Raw genomic sequence first — 21,882 nt, 5'->3', positions numbered from 1 at the left:
AAAAAAAAAAAAAAAGAAGTGTTTCAATAATAATGGATTATCCAGAATAAGATGGTTCCTTTTGAAGTTTTATTTGTTTTTGCAAAATGAAAATTATTTACTTGGAAAATTATAATTTTCAAAATCTGCAGGCATTGATTTTTTATGCATTAATAGTTCCCATTTTTATTTTATTCTAGAACAAATTTATTTCCATGAAGCTCATCTTTAAATGGCACATGTTTTGAATTTTAGGAACTTTACTAACACAGAGATTTTGAAAATATTCCCATTCCTAAAATCATAGAAATCTGTAAAGCAACACATTATGCTTTTTTTTTTTTTTACTTTTATTTTAAGTTTAAGGGTACCCGTGAAGATTTGTTATATAAGTAAGCTTGTGTCTTGGGGGTTTATTATACAGATTATTTTGTCACTCAGGTATTAAGCCTAGTACTCTACAGTTGTTTTTCATGTTCCTCTCCCTCCTCCCACCCTCCACACTCCAATAGGCCTCAGTGTCTGTTGTTCTCCTCTGTGTGTCCATGTGTTCTCATCATTTAGCTCCCACTTATAAGAAAGAACATATGGTATTTGGTTTTGTGTTTCTGCATTAGTTTGCTGAGGATAATGGCCTCCAGCTCCATCCATGTTCCTGCAGAGGACATGATCTCTCTCTCTTTTTTTTTAATGGCTGTATAGTAGTCCATGGGGGGTGTGTGTGTGTGTGTGTGTGTGTGTGTGTGTGTGTGTGTGTGTTTATATATATATACACACACACATTTTCTTTATTCAGTCTGTCATTGCTGGGCATTTAGGTTGATTCCACGTCTTTGCTACAATGAATATACACATGTATGTGTCTTTATGATAGAACAATTTATATTGCTTTGGGTATATACCCACTAACGGGATTGCTGGGTCAAATGGTATTTCTGTTTTTTGGTCTTTGCAGAATCTCCACAGTCTTCCACAATAGTTGAACTAACTTACACTCCCACCAACAGTGTATAAGCATTGCTTTTTCTCTGCATCCTCACTAGCCTGTGTAATTATTTGACTTTTTAATAATAGCCATTCTGAGCCAGGTGCAGTGGCTCACACCTGTAATCCCAGCACTTTGGGAGGCCAAGGTGGGCAGATCACGAGGTCAGGAGTTCGAGAACCTGACCAACATGGTGAAATCCCGCCTATACTAAAAATACAAAAATAAACCTTGGCATGATGGCGTACGCCTGTAATCCCAGCTACTCAGGAGGCTGAGGCAGGAGAATGGCTTGCACCTGGGAGGCAGAGGTTGCAGTGAGCCAAGATGGCGCCATTGCACTCCAGCCTGGGTGACAGAGCAAGACTCCGTCTCAAAAAAAAAAAAAAAAAAAAGCCATTCTGACTGGTGTGAGATAGTATCTCATTGTGATTTTGATTTGCATTTCTCTAATGATCAGTGATGTTGAGCTTTTTTTAATGTGCATGTTGGCCACATGTATGTCTTTTCAAAAGTATCTATTCATATCCTTTGCCCACTTTTCAGTGTACTTATTTTTTCCTTGTTAAGTTCATCATGGATGCTGATGTTAGACCTTTGTCAAATGTGTAGTTTGTACAAATACTTTTTCTCACATTCTGTAGGTTGTCTGTTTACTCTGTTGATAGTTTCTTTTGCTGTGTAGAACCTCTTAAATTTAATTAGATCCCATTTGTCAATTTTTGCTTTTGTTGCAATTGCTTCAGAACACCTCTATGCATATAAACTAGAAAATCTAGAAGAAATGGATGAATTCCTGGACACATACACCCTCCCAAGATTGAGCCAGGAAGAAATAGAACCCTTGAACTGACCAAAAGCAAGTTCCAAAATTGAAGAACCTGCCAACCAAAAAAGCCCAGAACCAGATGGATTCATAGCCAAATTCTACCAGATGTACAAAGAAGAGCTGGTACCATTTCACAGAAACTATCCGAGAAAATTGAGAAGGGACTCCTCCCTAACTTATTCTGCGAAGTTTTATTTTTATTTTTTAAATAGAAGCAACACAGTATCCTTTATGAGAGGCTATGGACTTGAATTTTTCATCCCTCTGTAACCTCCTTCTGCCCTGCATCAATTTGATATTAATGGATCAATATTTTTGAAGCATTAATACACTGTATTTCAGATAACCTTAGTTCTCTTTAAAAAGAATTACCTTAATTGAATTTGTATCATGTTTGAATATGCTTTATTCTCCAGCTAATGAGGTTATAGTAGGAAATTTAGTTTAATTATTGAATAGACTAGTCAAGTTGGTTTAAAAATAATAGTGTTGGAGAAACCATGGACAATCTTCTAACTGAGTTTCAAACTTAATTCACTTTTTATATCTAAGTCGAATCTACCCTGGGAATAGTGTTGCAACTCAAAATTTTACTTTTTTTTTTTTTTTTTTTTTGATGAATTGGTTGAATTCATGGATTATCTATAGAGTATAAGGAAGTTTCATTTAGGGCCCTCTCAAAAGGTTTTTTTTGGAAAAACGCTGTTTATTTGCCCAAAATATTAACTTCCAATTTTAAGCAGCAATTCATTGCTAATAAGTAATTTAAACAATATTTTATTACAGATTCCCCAGGGACTCCAGAGTACTCCAAATAGTGACCTCGTGTTCTATAGCAACAATGATAAAGGCTCTACAAACAACAATTGCGATATAGAACTTAAAGTAAAACAAGTTGCAGAGATATGATACAGATGCTATTCAAAGGATCTTCAAGGTAAAGTGTAGTAAATAAATGTAACTTACTTAGGTCTTATTGCAGATTTCCATAGTTATAATTTACCTACTCAATAAAATTCTATTGTAATCTCAACATCCCATACTTGGGTGGGCATGGCCACTTGCAAGTCTTGAATGTACATGCCTGGGAGGGTTGGGGGGAAATTAAATTATCTGATGCTGCACCTTATTCCCACCTGAGCGGTCGTACAAGGTGATTTGTCGCCTTCAAGCTATGATAAACACAAAAAATTACCTTTTTGAGATCTTGTTTAGGCTGTGTTTGTCACATTTGTGCTCTTAATTCGTAATTTCACTGGGGTGTTAAACAATAGTTATTTGACATCTGAGCATCATTTTGACCCTCAAAATTGAAAGAGCTGAATAACAGAATTGCGAAAATGTTTTGTTTGTGGGGTTTTTTTTTTTTAGGTAACCATTTTAAAAATTGTTTAATTCCTACGAGACCTAGCTAATCAAAAATTTGACCTTTATGGTTAAATGATACACGACTTTCAAATCTGCAAGTTTTCGTAAAAATCTAAAATTTTTAAAAAATTACTTAAAAAATTTAGTTATAATGATTTTTCCACATAAGACCACTCTCCCAAGTTTTGGGAGAGGGCAAATGAAAAGGATGGGACATTTTTGGCGTCATCAATATTCTTTGCTGGACTGTGCAACTGGGAATTTGTATGGCATATAAACCACTTAACTAAAACAGTGTTATGTTGAACAATCTAATAGAACAATGTCCTTGTTATTTTAGGTATAATGCAGAAAAACAAAAAAATTTGAAGCACTGAACCAGATATCCTCAAGGTTCTCTTCACGACCTAACCCGGGCTCATAGTTTCTAAGACTCTCCTCAACATAACCCCCCTAGCATCGCACCTTGATTCCTACTAATATCCTTCCTCAACTAACACTTCCCGCTGCTCCCTACCCTTCAAGTCTCATGTATTGTGCCACAATATTTTATCTCTGCAAACGACTTCCCTTGGCTACTACAGTATATCAGTATGTTTAGAAAATAGACTATCTCATAACCTCAAAGGAGCCTCACCTCTCCTGTACCTCTCTGCCGCTCTTCTCATCACCAACAACCTGACAACGAGAGCGCAGTCATCTCCTGCTCCAGTCATGCTCCAACGCCTCGCCTCCAGGCCCTCGCAAATGAAGAGTTATAGGCAGATGGGGTCACGTCCAGCCGCGGGAGGAACCCTGTTGCTTCCGCCTCCGAGGGCAGCAACTGCTGCGGAGGCTGGGGCTGAGCAGAGGAATCATGGGACTCCAGCACTGGCCGAAGACCCTAGTCCAACAGCACGACAATAGGACGGTCTCAGAAGACAATCCTATCGAGGTGTTTTAGAAGAGAAAAGCAAATATAACTCCTCCCATTCTAAGGAGACCTCGATTATCAAGCAAAGAAAGATCGCGACGATGAACTTTTATAGAGAGGATTGGTAGCGGTTAATTTCGACCACTAGAGGGTTTTATTTCCAAAGGAACTTTTTGTTACTTTTAGAGAAAGGTATTTGTTCCTATTTACTTATGTGATATTTGATAGGATATTATTTCACTAACTTTGAACATTTCTTATTGGATGATAGAGTTATTTTTTGTGCTGTTATTTTTAGCACTGACATTTAGTTTTAGGGATTTTATATTTTTATAAAATGTTATTTTGACCTTTTTTTTTTCCTAAGTAAATACTTTGTTCCTGGAACTGCGATTTTAGCACATTATGCTGAGCATTTTTAAATTAACCCAGCTACTACCTTTGGAGTAAAGTTTTTAAATCTGGGGTGGAGGGATTGGTTTGAGGGGTTTATGAACCCTTTGAAGTTATAGGAAAAGGAAGTGTCTATGTTGATAGTTGTATGGATTAAAGTGCTGTAGGTTACACCTTATTAAAGTGGTCTTTAATCCACAAAAGATTACTAACCACTACTCTAAGTTGAACAGTTTTGTACATATTAAAAGTAAAACAAATAGATAACCTAAAACAACCACAGATTCAAAGTGAACAAGGCTGTGAGCATCCTGTTAAAATAGATATGTCAATTTTGCATAGGTTTTTATTTTTAATTAGATTTATTAATTTGAGAGGGACTCAAATGGATGTCCAAAGCCCATTTGCAACTACTATTGTCTCTGAGATAGGCCTGCCAATTATTTCTGTCTAGATTCCACCTTAACTGTTTTATTTTCATCTTTAAACTTCTCAAAGGGTCAGAGTACATCGTTTTAGATTAGGGAAAATTATAAATTGTAATTATGTGGAATATTAATTTGTTCTTTAAGGATTTAGTTAAAAGTTTGATAGCCATTATGCTAGGCTGTGGGGAATAAGTGTAATAAAGATGGTCCTTATTACATACTAGGTACTTAATAGATAATATCCTGCTTTTAAGAGACCCACTATCTTAAAAGGAGATATATCATGTGTAAATAGTTACAGTGTGTAATAGTGATTTGTTTGACTGACTTTGGAAGCACAATGGAGAATAATCATTTAACTGCCAGAATGAAATCTTTTAAGTTTTAGTATGATATTTGAAAGATGATTTGGCATTTAATGAAAAATTACTTTTTAGGGATGGTGGTGTGGGTGAATGCAGTATATACACAGTAAGGAACTGTGAAATAGCCTGGCTTATTCTAAGGAATGAAAGTGATTTGGTGTGGCTGTAGCACAAGTTCTTAGCATATTTCTTACTTAACATATCTGATGGTAGGTAAAATGTACTTCTAATAGTAAGAATTGTCAACTCTAGCAGTCATTTTCAATTAAAAGCCATAGGGAAACAAATCTGAATCTCCAGAAAGACATTCATTTTGTTTGGGAAAAGTCCTCCAGGTGATTCCATTAGGGCTTCTTTCGCTTCCCCACCAGTGGAGTTTTAAGTGGGTGAGGCATAGTGAGAGATATAACGTAACTGAAAGAAAAGCCAGGTTATATGGTAGTTTGCACAGAATTAAGCAGTTGTGATTATCTTACAAGATAGATGGAGCTGCTGAAAGCAGGGAGCTCCTTTTAGCAGGGAAAATACACAATCAGATTTCAAGTTTAGAAATTTCACATCCATCTGGTCAGGTGTGGTGGCTCACGCCTGTAATCCCAGCACTTTGGGAGGCCAAGGTGGGCGGATCACCTGAGGTTGGGAGTTAGAGACCAGCCTGACTAACATGGATAAAGAAACCCTGTCTCTACTAAAAATACAAAATTAACTGGGCATGGTGTTGCATGCCTGTAATCCCTGCTACTTGGGAGGCTGAGGCAAGAGAATCACTTGAACCTGGGAGGCGGAGGTTGCCGTGAGCCAAGATCACGCCATTGCACTCCAGCCTGGGCAACAACAAAAGGAAAACTCCATCTCAAAAAAAAAAAAAAGTTCACATCCATCCTCCTCAGACTTAAAGAATTAATTAAAGAAGGTCTTATATGCAGGCAGTAAGTTTAAGTAGTGTTTTGCAGTAGTACAGGTTAAATAGCTTCCTTTCTCTTGTAACAGCAGTGAAAACAGTGAAGATAAGAGTCATACTTTTGGTATCTTGGATATGAGGAAGGAGGCAGAGTCAAAGATTATTCTTAGATTCGTTATGTGGATAGACTGATAAATTATGGTGCCCTTCACAATGATAGAGAATTCATGAGGGGGAGCAGATTTAGGGACAGGGATGATTAATTCAGTTTTGCAGTAAAAATTGTCAACGGGACTCTGGTTATTGGATTCTACATGATTAAATTATTACCCTTGTGCATGTTATGATCAGAGCTGTCCTTTTTAAATTTGTCAGATATTTTCACCCTCCTGCTTCAGAACCCTCCAGTGGTTTTCCCTCATACTTAAAATTCAAAATTCTTATTCTGACTCTGAAAACCTATAGCTTCTGATCTCATCTTCTAAAACACCTTCATCTCTCATTACACTCTAGCTACACTAGCTTCTTTTCTATCCCTTTAACATAGCAACCACACTCTTACCTCAGGGCTTTTGCATTTGCTGTATCTTTGCCTAGGTATCTGTTCTCGCAAGTACTTTTGTGGCTTTCTCCCTTCATTAAGTCATCTACTTGGATGCTACCACCTCAGCAAGCTCTTCACTACTTATCCTAAGATAAATAGCAACCTCTGTCTCTTCTTATCCCTTTATTGCATTACCACTACCTTAAATTACAATTTATGTGATCAGTTTCTTTATCATCAGTTTTCAGCATTAGAATATAAATTGCATGCAGGCAGAGACATTATCTTGGTTATTACCATATCTTCAATACCTAAAACAATACTACATTGAAGTAATTTGCTACAAATACTCAATAAGTATCTGTTAAAACAATGGATACCGCTTCACTGCCCATTTATGGCCATTTATCTTCCTCTGGCCCATAATTTACACATTGTTCTTTTTCTTATTTCATATCTGTGTGTACTGTAATTATTTTCATATTATCCCTTTTATGACTAACATGTTTTTATTGTCAGCGCAGGGATCTGAGGAATGGGATGCAGTTATTTTACCCTGTTACATAAATAGTATAGCTTGCCATTTTCTTATTTGGTAGTGTGGCTTTAAGCAGCATCATTGTTTGTTGTTTTTTTTTATCATTTGAAATGATCTCTGGGGGCTTCATGAGACATGTTAAAGACATGCCTGCTGTTTTGTTGTTGTTGTTGTTGTTGTTATTGTTTTGAGACAGAGGCTCGCTCTCTCGCCCAGGCTCAAGTGCAATGGTGCAATCTCGGCTCACTGCTACCTCCCCTTCCCAAATTCAAGTGATTCTCCTCCCTCAGCCTGCCTCCTGTGTACCTGGAATTATAGGCACACACCACTATGCCTGGCTAATTTTTTGTATTGCTAGTAGAGATGGGGTTTCGCCATGTTGGCCAGACTGGTCTCGAACTCCTGACCTCAAGTGATCCCCCACCTGGCCCTCCCAAAGTACTGAGATTACAGTCGTGAGCCGCCGTGCTGGGCCATGTCTCATGTTTATAGAATCACTTGAACCTGGGAGTTTTTGAGACTTCGTCTCAAAAAAAATAATAAATAATAAAAATAAAGACATGTCTCCTGCTCATATATTCAGGCAGTAAACCAAGGTATTTATTAAAATTTGGGGTTCTTACCAGCATCTTGCATTGGTTTTAAGTGTTCCCCAATCCTCCACATATGGATATACCAGACTGTCCATCCAGGTCTCCCCAACCGCCAATCCTCCAGTCTTGTTTGTTTAAGCTTTGAGATCTAATTGATATAGAAAAAAGTTGCAGACATTTAGTTATACATTTTGATTAATTTGGATGTTTCTATACATATGTATGCATATGTGATACCACCATGACAACCAGGTTACTTGCAAAAGTACCCTTGGGTTCTTTAGTGGAAGTTTGTTTTTGTTTTTTTTGTTTTTGTTATTGTCGTTGTAAAAGCACTTAACCTGAGAAAATCTCCAGTCTTGACATATTCCACACTTATTTATTATAATGACTCGGGAAGCCTTTCTGGATTCCCTCAACTACAATTGATTCCATTTTTTTTTTTTTTTTTTTGGAGACAGAGTCTCACTCTGTCGCCCAGGCTGGAGTGCAGTGGGGCAGTCTTGGCTCACTGCAGCCTCCACCTCCCAGGTTCAAGTGATTCTCGTGCCTCAGCCTCCTGAGTAGCTGGGATTACAGGTGGACACTACCATGCCTGGCTAATTTTTTGTATTTTTGCTAGAGGCAGGGTTTCACCATGTTGGCCAGGCTGGTCTTAAACTCCTGACCTCAGATGATCCGCCCACCTCAGCCTCCCAAAGTGCTGGGATTACAGGCATGAGCCACCATCCCTGGCCTGATTCCATGTTTCTTGGGAATTTTCTTCAGCTACTTTTAACTTCCTAGTGCATATAATAATCATTTATGTCTTCTAGCAAATTATAAGCTTCATAGGGTAACATTCTGATTGATTAATATTTATATTTTCACTGGTCTGGCATGTAATTTATGGCTTATTTCCTATATGTTGCTTTAACATAAATGCATGATGAAAAAATAAGAATGATTGGCCTATTTATTACCTAGATGGTACTAATAAGAACAGTGATTGGCTTATTTGAAAGTTTTCTATGTGATGTAATGTGTTGTAATGTCCCACTGTAGCTTGCAAAACAAAATGTTATTTTTTTGTAAAATAAAAAACATATAATTTAAAATAGTATAAATGTTTAGTTATTCTTATAATTGTAAAATATTTATTCCAAATATAATTACCAGCATTATAGAGTGCCAATTACTAATAGTTCATTACTTTAGTCTATTAGGTTGAGCCATATAAAATTGCTGTTTTTTTAGTTCAAAATCAGTCAGACATTGGCATTTTCATGTAGTTCAACCTTATATATGTAAAAACTTTCCCAAAGTTTTTATCAACATAAATCAGATTTCTCCAATATATAAACCAGTTCATATACTCCAGCCTTATCTCTTCCCTTGTACGTATTATGTGCTCAATAAAAATTCCATTGAATGCCTGAAAACATAAAACTGATATGTGATAACTATGTATTGCCTGTGATAGATAATATCCAAAGTCCATTTTAAAAGTTTCATCATATTTTGACATCCTGCAGATCCTCCATAAATTTCTGTGGGAAAATTCACCGATTTTTAAAATAAAATATAAGTGCTGTTTCTTGCTTGTTGGATTGAAATAGTGAAGAAAGGAGTATTTCCAAAGAAGTAAAATGATGGAACTACTGTCATTTTGCATGACAATAAAATAATAAAAGAAGTAGCTTAATTGAAGAGGGTAATATTATATGGTTTACTTAATATTTATACTTTTACATTAGAACTTCAAGACACTTAATCATTATTTTTATTGTCCTAAAGAGAACATTTTAATGCCAATTATGTACTAGGCAAGATAATTTTAGTTTAATAGTAATAAAAGTTTTATATTGAAGAGAATGGTATCACAATTTACATAGTTTATGCAAGAAACCTAAGGCTTTCAGAAAATAGGTAATTTGTCCAAGTTTATGTATAATAAGATTTGGGCTCAAGTCTGTCTGACTGCAAAATACAGTTGTCCCATTAAATTATGGGCTTTGGAATACTTTTACTCTAGTCTGATCTCAAAGAAATTCAGTCATGCATTGCAGTACAACAGGGATACAGTCTGAAAAAAGCATCAATGGGTGATTTCATCATTGTGTGGATATCATAGAGTGTACTTACACAATTCTAGAAGGTACTAGACTATATGGTATAGCCTATTGCACTTAGGCTGTAGTAACAGCATGTAACTATACTGAATACTGTAGGCAATTGTAACACAATGGTAAGTACTTGCATATCTAAATATATCTAAACATAGGTGTATGTATTCCATTGTTGACCTAAATGTCATTATGCAGCAGTCTGGCCAGAAGGTATTTTCTAAATGACTGACTTTGGGAATATGAAAGAAATAGAAGAAAAATTTTTTAATTTCATAAATATGCAATATTTTTTCCTCCATGGTATATTAACCTGAGTTTGGTATTCAGCAGAGTATATCTCAGCTCACTTTTATTCCCCTTATCTCCAGTCTTTTTCTTCTTTATTCAGTGTCAAATAGTGTGTGTTTGATTTATTGAAATAATACTGCCGTCATCAAGCGTGTCTCTTGGGTTCTAAGAGACATGAATCTCCGGGAGGATACAGGTTGATTGTGTGCTATTTTATTTCCAAATTAGTACTGATTGCCTTAGTTATTAAAAATAGAGATGCTTAAATAAAATGCAAAGCTTGTCCTTTCTTATGAGTAAGTACTTTCTAACTTGATGCTTAATCAATTTGTGTGTGTATGTGTGTGTGGATACCAGTCTTTAACAACTGATGCAACTCTAAAAACAGGAGGTAGCATTAACTTCTAATATTTCTTTTTAAAATTTCTTAGTTTTCTATAGTTGCTGTAACAAAGTATCACTAATTTAGTGGTATAAAACAACAGGAATTTATTATGTTATAATTTTATAGTTATTTTGTCTTAAGTGAATCTTACTGAGCTTAAATCAAGGTGTTGGCAGGACTGCATTCCCTTCTGGAGGATGTAGGGCAGAATGTTTCCCTGTTTTTTCCAGCTGCTGGAGGCTACTCACACTTCTTGGCTCCTGGCTTCTTCTAAGCCAGCAATAGCAGGTCCAGTTTTTCTCACATCACATCACTCTGACCTTTTCTTCCTCCCTTTTCTACATTTAAGGACCCTTGTGATTACATTGGGCCTATCTGGATAATCAAGGACAGTCTTTGTATTTTAAGGTCAAATGATTAACAACCTTAATTCCATTTGCTACCTTAAATCTCCTTTGCCATGTAAGCTAACTGAGGCTTAGGACATGAACATCTTTGAGGAGGTCATTATTTGGCATACAGTTCCTTCTGTCACTCACATTCAGTGTTACTGGAACTAAGCAATGGTATGCTATTGCATTGGTTCATTTGTGTTACTGTAAGGGAATATCTGAGACTGAGTAATTTGTAAAGAAAAAGGTTTATTTTTGGCAGGCTGTACAAGAAGGATGGTGCTGGCATGTGCTTCTGTTGAGGGCCTCAGGAAGCTTACAGTCATGATGGAAGATGAAGGGCAGCCAACATGTCACCTGGTGAGAGGGAGCAAGAGAGAAAGGAGGAAGTGCCAGGCTCTTTTGAACAAACAGCTCAACAACCAACGTGAACTCATAGAATGAGAACATACTCATACTGTGAGGGTGGCACCAAGCAATTCATGAGGGATCTGTCCCTGTGACCCCAATACCTCCCAGTAGGCCTCGATTCAGACACTGAGGACTTACATTTCAAAATGAGATTTGGAGGGACAAACACCAAACCGTATCAGGCATTAACGTAATTTCACTTAATTCAGAGCTTTTTTTGAAATCTTAAGAGATGACAGAAGTCTATTCTCCAGCTTTATTAAGAAGGTCTCATTTTTTGACATTAAAGTTTTTCTAGGGACCTTTCTGATTGTCACCAGGGTTGACAAATGCTGTTTTCTACCTCTCTTAGCATAATTAATTGGAACACAAATGCTATCTGATTAGGTTTCTATTTTAGGTTTAATCATGGAGGCATTCATTTCATACTGTGTTTCTGAATCTTAGAGTTATTGATCATAGTAAAGAAAAATTCTGTATTTTTTGTGTATAGCAAAAATAAGAAAATTACAAATGTGAATTTGGATTTTGATTTTCTAAAAAATAGTAACAAGATTCAAACCTACAGTATCTGTTAGCAGATAAATGGATTGTGCTGTATGTGTGTATATATATTTGTATATACATAATGAAATATTGTTCAGCCTTAAAAAAGGGAATACTGCCATATATGACAACATGGGTGAGCCCAGAGGACATTATGCAAAGTGAAATAAGCCAGACACAGGAAGAAAAATACTGTATGATCTCACTTCCCTGTGGAATCCAAAGAAAAGAACTGAATAAATAGAAACACAGTAGAATACAGTTACCAGCAATAGGGAGGAAGAAGAAATGGGGAGAAGTAGGTCAAAAGGTACATATTTAGAGTTAGGTAGGATGAATAAGTCCAGAGATCTAATATATAGCATGAACTACAGTTAATATTATATACCGAAAATATGCTAAGAGAGTAGATTTTAGGTACACGTAATACATATACACCTGAAAGGGGTAACTGTAGAAGGTGATGGATCAGTAAATTTGTTTGACTGTAATAATCATTTCACTGTATGTATGCATACCAAAACATCATGTACACTGCAAGTATATACAATAAAAAATAAATTTTAAAAACACAGCCATAATAAGATTTACTTCTCTCCCAAACTGTCTTAACTAATGGAGTTGTTTTTCACAATTATCACCTTGTAAGTTTGATGGCTCTTTTTTTGTAAATGTATCAGTAAGATATATTATAGCACTAACAGCATTCTTTTAACTGTTTTTCACTTGCTGATATATCACTTGATCTGTTTAGAAGATATGAAAATGTTTCATTTTCCCCTTTATTTGCTTAATTTTGCAAACTTTTTTTTTAATAGGATCGGAAACTCCATGGTACAGCTCAGCAACTGCTCCAGGATAGCAAGACAAAAATAGAAGTCATACGAATGCAGATTCTTCAGGCAGTCCAGACTAATGAATTGGCTTTTGATAATGGTGATGGAATAAATTGTCCTCCTTCTTATGAGCATAATGGTGCTAAATAATCTTATGTAGGAACAGGGCAGTGGTTCAAAGTTAAGGGGGAGGAAGCATTATTATTACTGTCTTTTTTTTTTTAATCTTGAGTTTTAGACTCTTCACTTAGATAGATGCTTTTAGATATTTGGCCCTTATATTTCAAGAAGATATTGATCTAGAATGTATCTCTTCATTTAAATAGATTATCAAATACTTACAATCAGTCTGTATTTTTAAAACAATCTGTTACCTGTTTAAGAGTATGACTTTGTTTTCTTTTGTTTTTTTTTTTGTTTTGTTTTGTTTTATTTATTTATTTTTAATTCCAGAAGAAATCTTTACAGCTAGTTGCTAAGAGGAGTAGAAACTTGCAGTCTCCCAGTGTTACAATATTTGGATATCTTTCACCTCTAAAATCTTTTTTTCAGATTTGTAATTTAGATGTATAATGACAAAAATGAAAGACTGAATTTCAATATCATATCAAATACTTTTATTTCAGTGTTTATTGATGTAAGGACTAAATTATTGTAATGTTACGGGAATTCATTTCTTTTCATGATTTTAATCACTGCAAATTGGAAAGTCAAATAAATAGTGCAATTAAAAAATTTTTTTTCCCTTCTAGCGAAACCTGTGATAAGTCCTCTTGAACTTCGGATGGAAGAATTAAGGCATCATTTTAAGATAGAGTTTGCAGTAGCAGAAGGTGCAAAGAATGTAATGAAATTACTTGGCTCAGGAAAAGTAACAGACAGAAAAGCACTTTCAGAAGTAATTCTAAATAAAATTTTTATTTGGTTTAATAAATACATTATTCAAAGTACGTGATTATTTAAGTGACAACAATTGTCTTTTCCCTGTGCAAGGCTCAAGCAAGATTTAACGAATCAAGTCAGAAGTTGGACCTTTTAAAGTATTCATTAGAGCAGAGATTAAATGAACTCCCCAAGAATCATCCCAAAAGCAGTATTATTATTGAAGAACTTTCACTTGTTGCATCACCAACACTAAGTCCACGTCAAAGTATGATATCTACACAAAATCAATATAGTACACTATCCAAACCAGCAGCATTAACAGGTATGTAGTGTATATCCGTTGTTTTTTGTGTGTATTTTTGTCTATAACTGGTTCTGATTTAATAATTGAAAAACTTGTGCATAGATTTTGTTCAATTATGATAAGATACACATAGAATAAAACTTGTTGTATTAACCATTTTAATGTTATTCAATTTGGAAACATTTAGTATATTCGCAATATTGTGTGACCATCACCACTACCTAGTTTCAAAGCATTTGCATCATTCCAAAAGGAAACGCATACCCGTTAAGCAGTCACTCCTCATTCCCCCTTCCTCCCAGCTGCCAGCAACTACTAATTGTCTGTCTCTACAGATTTGTTTATTCTAGATATTTCAATGATAGAAATTATATAATTTGTGACCTTTTTTGCCTGGCTTCTTTTACTTAGCATATTGTTTTGAAGGTGCATTCATGTTATGTATGAGTACTTCACTTACTTTTAATGTCTGAATAGTATTCCACTTGTGGGAATATTCCAAAATTCAAAACTTTTTGTGCACCCAACATGATGCTCAAAGGTCATGTCCAAGGAAATTCTCATTGGAGCATTTTGGATTTGGGATTTCAGATTTCCAGATTAGGGATGCTTAATCGGTAAGTATAATATAATATAAACATTCCAAAATCTGAGATACTTCTGGTCCCAAGCATTTCAGATATGGAATACTCAACCTGTATACCATATTTGATTGACCTGTTTGTCAGAGCATATGGGTTCTTTCTACCTTTTGACTGTTGTGAGTAGTGCTGCTATGAACATTTATGTGCAGGTTTTTGCTTGAACATCTGTTTTCAATTTGGGGGTTCCTAGGAGTATAATTGCTAGGTCATATGGTAGCTATATCTAAGATTTTGAGGAACTGTCAAACTGTTCTTCACAACATTTACATTATTTTATACTTCTAACAGTAATGTATAAAGTGGGTTTCAGTATCTCCAGACCCTCACCAATAGTTATTTTTCTTTCCTTCTTCTTTGATCATGTTCTAATAGGTCCATTATTGGAAGTATGGTAATATGTCTAACTGTTTCTGTAGAACCGTCTCTGTTTCTCCCTTCAGTTATGTAAATTTTTGTTTCCTATATTTGTGGGCTCTGTTGCTAGGTCATGTATGTTTATAATTTTTATATCTTCTAGATGGATTGACTCCTTTACCTTTACCTTAACTCCTTTATAATGTCCTTCTTTCTCTCCTGTAATAATATTTAATTTAAAGTCTGTTTTGTCTGATTTTAGAACAACTACCCCTACTTTGTTTTGGTTTTGTCTTTGGGTTCAAATGAGTCTCTTTTAGATTATATATTATTGTGTCCTGTTTTATAAGATCCATTCTGTCAGTCTGTGCTTTTTTTTTTTTTTTTTTAATTCATTTTTATTGAGACAGTCTCACTCTGTCGTTATAGCCTCCCACTCCCAGGTTCAAGCAATTCTTGTGCCTCAGCCTCCCGAGTAGCTGGGATTACAGGCATGTGCTACTGCACCTGGCTAGTTTTTGTATTTTTAGTAGAGATGGGATTTCACCATGATGGCCACACTGGTCTCAAACTCCTGGCCTCAAGTGATCTGCCTGTCTTGGCATCCCAAAGTGCTGGGATTACTGGTGTGAGCCACCACATCTGACCAGTGTCTGCTGTTTAATTTAATAGTTTAAGACAATTATCCAGGTGAGGTTGCATGCACCTGTAGTTCCAGCTTCTTGGGAGGCAGAAGCAGGAGAATTACATGAGCCCAGAAGTTTGAGGCTACAGTGAATTGTGATTCTACCACTGCACTCCAGCCTGGGTGACCGAGCAAAACTCCATCTCTAAGAAAGAAAGAGAGAAACATTTAAAGTAATTACCAATAGGATGTAATAATCCTGGTGGTAATTACTGAGCGGTAGGTTAAATTTAATAGGTTTATAACACAGTCCCCCACAAACTGCCATCACTTCATAAGCAAGCAGCAAACTTAGAGTTTCCAAGGCCACGTGCACTCCTGACCAACTGTCTACAGATTCCAGAATTTCTACTAGCATCTCAGCTCAGTAATTTGCTGGAACAAATCATAGAACTCAGGGAAACACTATACTTAGGATTACATTTTTATTATAAAGGATACAAATTAGGATCTTCATGGCTCACTGCATCGAAAAGAAAATAAACATAAAGGGGAAGATCTTAGAGGATCTCAAACACAAACCTTATGCGTCCTTAGGATATATCACCCTCCTAACACATCAGTGTCTGTCACTGATCAGGAAGTTCACTTGAGCATTGGGTGTGCAGAATTTTCACTGGGGCTTTGTTACATAGGTGTGATTGAGTGAATCATTGGCCACATGATTGAATTCAGTCTCCAGCGTTGTGCCCCTCCCTAGGTCAGGAGGTCAGGCTGATTGATATGTGGCTCAAAGCCTCCACCTCCTAAAGATATGATCATTCTTTCTGGCATGGCCAGCCCCCCATCCTGAAACTGTCTACAGGCCAACCATGAGTCACCTTATCAGGTGTGGTCTGAGGTATCCACTATGAATAACAAAGGCACTCCTATCACTGGGGGAAATTCCAGAGGTTTAGACTTAGAGGCTGTCTTCCAGAAACCAGGGACAAAAACCAGCCAAATTATTATACAACAAAAGGGCTTCTGGCATTTTGCAGGTTTTTTGTTTTTTGTTTTTGTTTTTGTTTTTTTTGCAAGTGTTTATCTTTTTTTCTCTGAGTTCTAGTACTACCTTCTTTTGGTTTTAATTGAATTTTTCTACTCCATTTTTATTTATTTATTTTCGAGACAGGATCTCTGTCAGTGGTGTGATCATAGCTCACTATAACCTCAAACATCTGGGCTCAAGCAGTCCTCCTGCCTCAACCTCCTGAGTAGCTAGGAGTACAGGAACATGCCACCACACCTAGCTAATTTTTAATTTTTTGCTAGGAGTAGGGTCTCACCGTGTTGCTCAGGCTAGTCTCAAACTCCCAACCTCAAGCAATCTTCCCACCTCAGACTCCCAAAGTGTTGGGATTACAGGCGTGAGTCACTATGCCCAGCTTCTACTCTACTTTTCTTATTCTCTTCTTGCTCCCTTTTCTGAGATAAATATATATATTTTTTCTCCTACCTCAGCCTCCCTAGTAACTGGGAGTACAGGTGCACACCACCACACTCAGTTTATTTTTTTTGTAGAGACGGGGTTTCTCTGTGTTGCCCAGGCTGGTCTTCAACTCCTGGGCTCAAGCAATCTGTCCGCCTTGGCCTCCCAAAGTACTGGGATTACAGGCATGAGCTACTATGCCTGGTTTATCACTAAATCTTTAACTCCTCACAACCACTCACCTTACTGCCTCTGTAGTTTTTGCCTTTTCCAGAATGGTCATATAGTTGGAATCTTACAGTATGTAGCCTTTTCGCATTGGTTTCTTTCACTTAGTAATATGCATTTAAGTTTCCTCCATGTCTTTCCATGGTTTGATAGCTCATTTTTGGTTTTGTGCTGAATAATATTCTATTGTGTGTATGTGCCATAATTTATTCTTTCATTTACTGAAGGACTTCTTGGTTGCTTCTAGGTTTTGGCAGTTATGTATAAAGCTGTTATAAACATCTGTGTGCAGGTTTATTATTTTCTTAGTGATTACCCCAGTGATTATAACTAATGTCCTAAATTTATTATAATCTTATCTTTAGTAGCCTACAAAACTCCTTCACTGTGCCCTTGTTATATATTGTCACAAACTGTCTTTATGCACCATATACCCATTAACATAGGCTATAAATATTGTTTTATGCATTAGTCTTTTAAATCATAAAGGAAACAAAAAGAAGAGTTACTTAAAATATAGAAATACTGGCTTCTGGCCGGATGCGGTGGCTCACATCTGTAATCCCAGCACTTTGGGAGGCCAAGGCGGGCAGATCATGAGGTCAGGAGATCGAGACCATCCTGGTTAACACGGTGAAACCCCATCTCTACTAAAAATACAAAAAAAGAAAAATTAGCCAGGCATGGTGGCGGGCGCCTATAGTCCTAGCTACTCCGGAGGCTGAGGCAGGAGAATGGCGTGAACCCAGGAGACGGAGCTTGCAGTAAGTCAACATCGCGCCACTGCACTCCAGCCTGGGCGGCAGAGCAAGACTCCATCTCAAAAAAAAAAAAAAAAAAATACTGGCTTCTATATTTACTTATGTAGTTAATTTTACCTGCATTTGTCTTCCTTTCTTCCTTTCTCCCTCCCTTTTTCCCCTCCATCCCTCCTTCCCTCCCTGCCTCCCTTCCCTCCCTCCCCTTCCTGACCCCTGCCTTCGCCTCCCACATCCTTCATTTCAATAAAGGCTTTTTTAGCATTTCTTATGGGCGGGTCTCCTAGTGTCTACCTCCCTTAGCTTTTGTTACCTAGGAACCTTTTTATTTTTTTTCTTTTTTGAATGATAGTTTGCTATATATATAGAATTCTTGGCTGGCAATTTTGGTTTTTTTCCAGCACTTAAAAAAATGTCCAACTGGGCACAGTGGCTCAACACCTATAATCCCAGCACTTTGGGAGGCCGAGACCGGTGGATCACTTGAGGTCAGGAGTTTGAGACTAGCCTGGCCAGCATGGTGAAACTCCATCTATAGTAAGAATGCAAAAATTAGCCAGGCATAATGGCGTATGCCTGTAATCCCAGCTACACAGGAGGCTGAGGGAGGAGAATCGTTTGAACTCGGGAGGTGGAGGTTGCAGTGAGCCGGGTCGTGCCACTGCATTCCAGCCTGGGTGACAGAGTGAGACTCCGTCTCAAACAAAAAAAGTCCTCCTGCTCCCTCCAGGCCTTTATGCTTTGTGATGAGAAATCAACCGTTAATGTTACTGAGGATCCCTTGTAAGTGATGAATTATTTTTGTGTTGTTGCTTTCAAGATTTTGTTTTTTCACAGTTTAATTATAATGTGTCTTAAAGTGGATGTTTTTGAATTCTGCTTAGATTCTTTGAGCTTGATGTGTGGGTTCGTGTCTGTCTTCAGATTTGGGAAGTTTCCAATCATTTCTTCAAATATTCTTTCTTCTCCTTCTGAGATTTTGATTTTTGCCTACATTGGTGTGCTTTATGGTATTTCTCTTAGACTCTGATTTTCTTCATTATTTTTTCTTTCTGCTCTTAAGACTAGACAAGTTCAATTGATCTGCCTTGAAGTTGGCTCACTTTTTCTTCTGCCTGCTCAAATCTTGTATGGAACCTCTCTAGTAAATTTTTTCATTTTTGTTATTATACTTTTCAATTCCAGAATTTCTGTTTGGTTCTTTTTTATAATTTTTTTTTCTGTATTGATGTTCTCTTACTTGTTGACACATCACTTTTCTTGTTTCCCCTAGCATTTGTCCGTGATTTCTTTTAGATTTTTGAACAACTTAATTTAGTAAGTCCAACATCTTGGCTTCCCCAGGGACAGTTTCTGTTAATTTCTTTTTTCTGTGAACTGACCATATTCTGTTACTGTGCTTGCTTCATAATTCAAGTACTTCCTTTCCCTGGTATACTTACTCACAAATCAGATTCTACTCCCAAAGATTTCGTTTTTCTGCTATATGTTGAATGTACTTGTTTGCTTAGCAACTTTTATAGTCTGTTTTGTAGAGACTGTATTCTTTCTCATGTATTATCCCTGAGGTGTCTATTTCATTAATACATTGTAAACCAAAATAAAATTCTAAGCCACCCAACCGAACGCATAGACCCCTTCTCTCAGCCAAAGGCATTCTAAAGTAAACCTGAAACATTAGTTCAGGTCATGCTGGGAATGGGTGGTTGGACATGCCTCATTATGCCTTCCTCCCTTTGGAATTCAGGCATAGCAGACCAGCATTAACATCAAAACAGAGACCTTAAGACTGACAGAACAGACTTTTTCAGTAGATAAGAAACATTTACAGTCTCTTCTTTCTGAAGCCTGCTGTCTGGAGGTTTCATCTACAAAATGAGAGCCTGGGTCTCCACAACCCCTTATCTTAACGACACTCTTGCAATACTCCCTTGTATTGATTCCAGGTCTTTAGATAAAGTCTTTCTATCAATTGCCAATCAGAAAATCTTTGAGTCCACCTGTGACCTGAAAATCCCCACTTTGAGTTGTCCGTCTTTTCTGGACCCAGCTAATGTACATTTTACATGTATTGATAGATGCCTTATGTCTCCCTAAAATGTATAAAACCAAGCTGTAACCCGACCACCTTGGGCACGTGTTGTCAGGACCTACTGAGACTGTGTCATGTATGTCCTCAATCTTGGCAAAATAAACTTCTAAATTGAGACCTGTCTCAGATACTTTTTGGCTTACTGTGTAGTGGTCATCAGGTGTTTCAACAGACATTTCCTTTAATTCCTGCAGAAGAAAAGATTGCCCAGTCTTTGCAGCTGGGCCCTGTGCTTGAGCACTCACTCAGACACTGTACAACTCTGCATTTGCTTTGTGCAGAGCTTGAGAGTGAATCATAGGTAAGAGCTTAGGGTGTTCTCAGATCTCTTCCGAGGATGCCTCTTGCTTGCACCTAGCCTTCTAGTTTCCCAATAATATGTACAAGCATTGCAAAGTCTTTTATTCTCCAAAGCATTTCCTCTGCTAGCTGTTGCTCCCAGATTCTTTGGCTTTTCTATTGTTTACCCCAACTGATCTTTTTTCCTTAGTTTGCAGAGACTGGTTCATTTGCCTTCCATTGTTTTTGACAAATGCCCTCCACTTAGCTGTTAGTCTGCCTTCAAAGATTTTCTTTCTTTTTTTATTGAGACAAAGTCTCGCTCTGCTGCCCAGGCTGGAGTGCAGTGGCACGATCTCAGCTCACTGCAAGCTCCGCCTCCCGGGTTCACGCCATTCTCCTACCTCAGCCTCCACAGTAGCTGAGACTACAGGTGCCCACCACCATGCCTGGCTAATTTTTTGTATTTTTAGTAGAGATGGGGTTTCACCTTGTTAGCCAGGATGGTCTCGATCTCCTGACCTCGTGATCCACCCGCCTCGGCCCCCTGAAGTGCTGGGATTACAGGCATGAGCCACCACGCCCAGCCAATGATTTTCTAGTTATGTGAAATAATGGCAAGCTGTTGGTGTTAGTATCTTAAGGAGCCCTCAGACAAGTCAAAGCAGGTGACCACAATTATTTGAGAAAAAGATCTCTGCTCCCTCCTTACAGCAGGCTGCCATCTTCAATACTGCCCCCAAGCTATTGGGAGTTAAGAGAGGGATGAGGCAAAGGTAAGTGAAAACTCCACAGAGCTCTCCGGAGTGTCCCTTGCTTTTTGGATTTTGATTAAACATGTGCTTATTTGTGGTAAACCTTTGAATGTTTTCCAGAGTTCTGATAAACTCAATTCTGAAAGTTTCTGTCAGTTTCTTTTTCTATTTCTGTAAAGAGACTGTCTTTGTACTTTTTTTTTTTAGGATTCATTACATATATCTTTTTAAAAAACAATTTCACAAGGCCAGATTTATTAAAGGAATATACTTTATTCTGCAATTATGTCCATCTTAAATACTAGATGCTATGTGATCTGATCTGTACCACATGAGGACTTTCTTACTCCATCATTTTCTCTGACATCACCCACAAAGGCTTCTTTTTTTTTTTTTTTTTTTTGGTGACGGAGTCTCGCTCTGTCGCCCAGGCTGGAGTGCAGTGGCCGGATCTCAGCTCACTGCAAGCTCCGCTTCCCGGGCTCACGCCATTCTCCTGCCTCAGCCTCCCGAGTAGCTGGGACTACAGGCGCCCGCCACCTCGCCCGGCTAGTTTTTTGTAGTTTTAGTAGAGACAGGGTTTCACCGTGTTAGCCAGGATGGTCTTGATCTCCTGACCTTGTGATCCGCCCGCCTCGGCCTCCCAAAGTGCTGGGATTACAGGCTTGAGCCACCGCGCCCGGCC

The 21,882-nt window shown here is 37.4% G+C and overlaps 1 protein-coding gene across 1 annotated transcript in view; it reads left to right on the top strand.

The window, feature by feature from the left end:
• PKN2 (protein kinase N2) overlaps positions 1 to 21,882 on the top strand; it is a 171,834-nt gene that overhangs the window by 93,101 nt on the left and 56,851 nt on the right. The window contains 3 exon segments of the mRNA XM_017850747.1: positions 12,785 to 12,902; positions 13,555 to 13,700; positions 13,796 to 14,009. Coding sequence (XP_017706236.1) covers positions 12,785 to 12,902; positions 13,555 to 13,700; positions 13,796 to 14,009 — 478 coding nt within the window.

The sequence above is a fragment of the Rhinopithecus bieti genome, unplaced genomic scaffold (assembly GCF_001698545.2).
Source record: "Rhinopithecus bieti isolate Rb0 unplaced genomic scaffold, ASM169854v2 scaffold_1467, whole genome shotgun sequence".
NCBI classification, from domain to species: Eukaryota; Metazoa; Chordata; class Mammalia; order Primates; family Cercopithecidae; genus Rhinopithecus; species Rhinopithecus bieti.
This window is presented reverse-complemented; position numbering and strand designations above follow the sequence as displayed.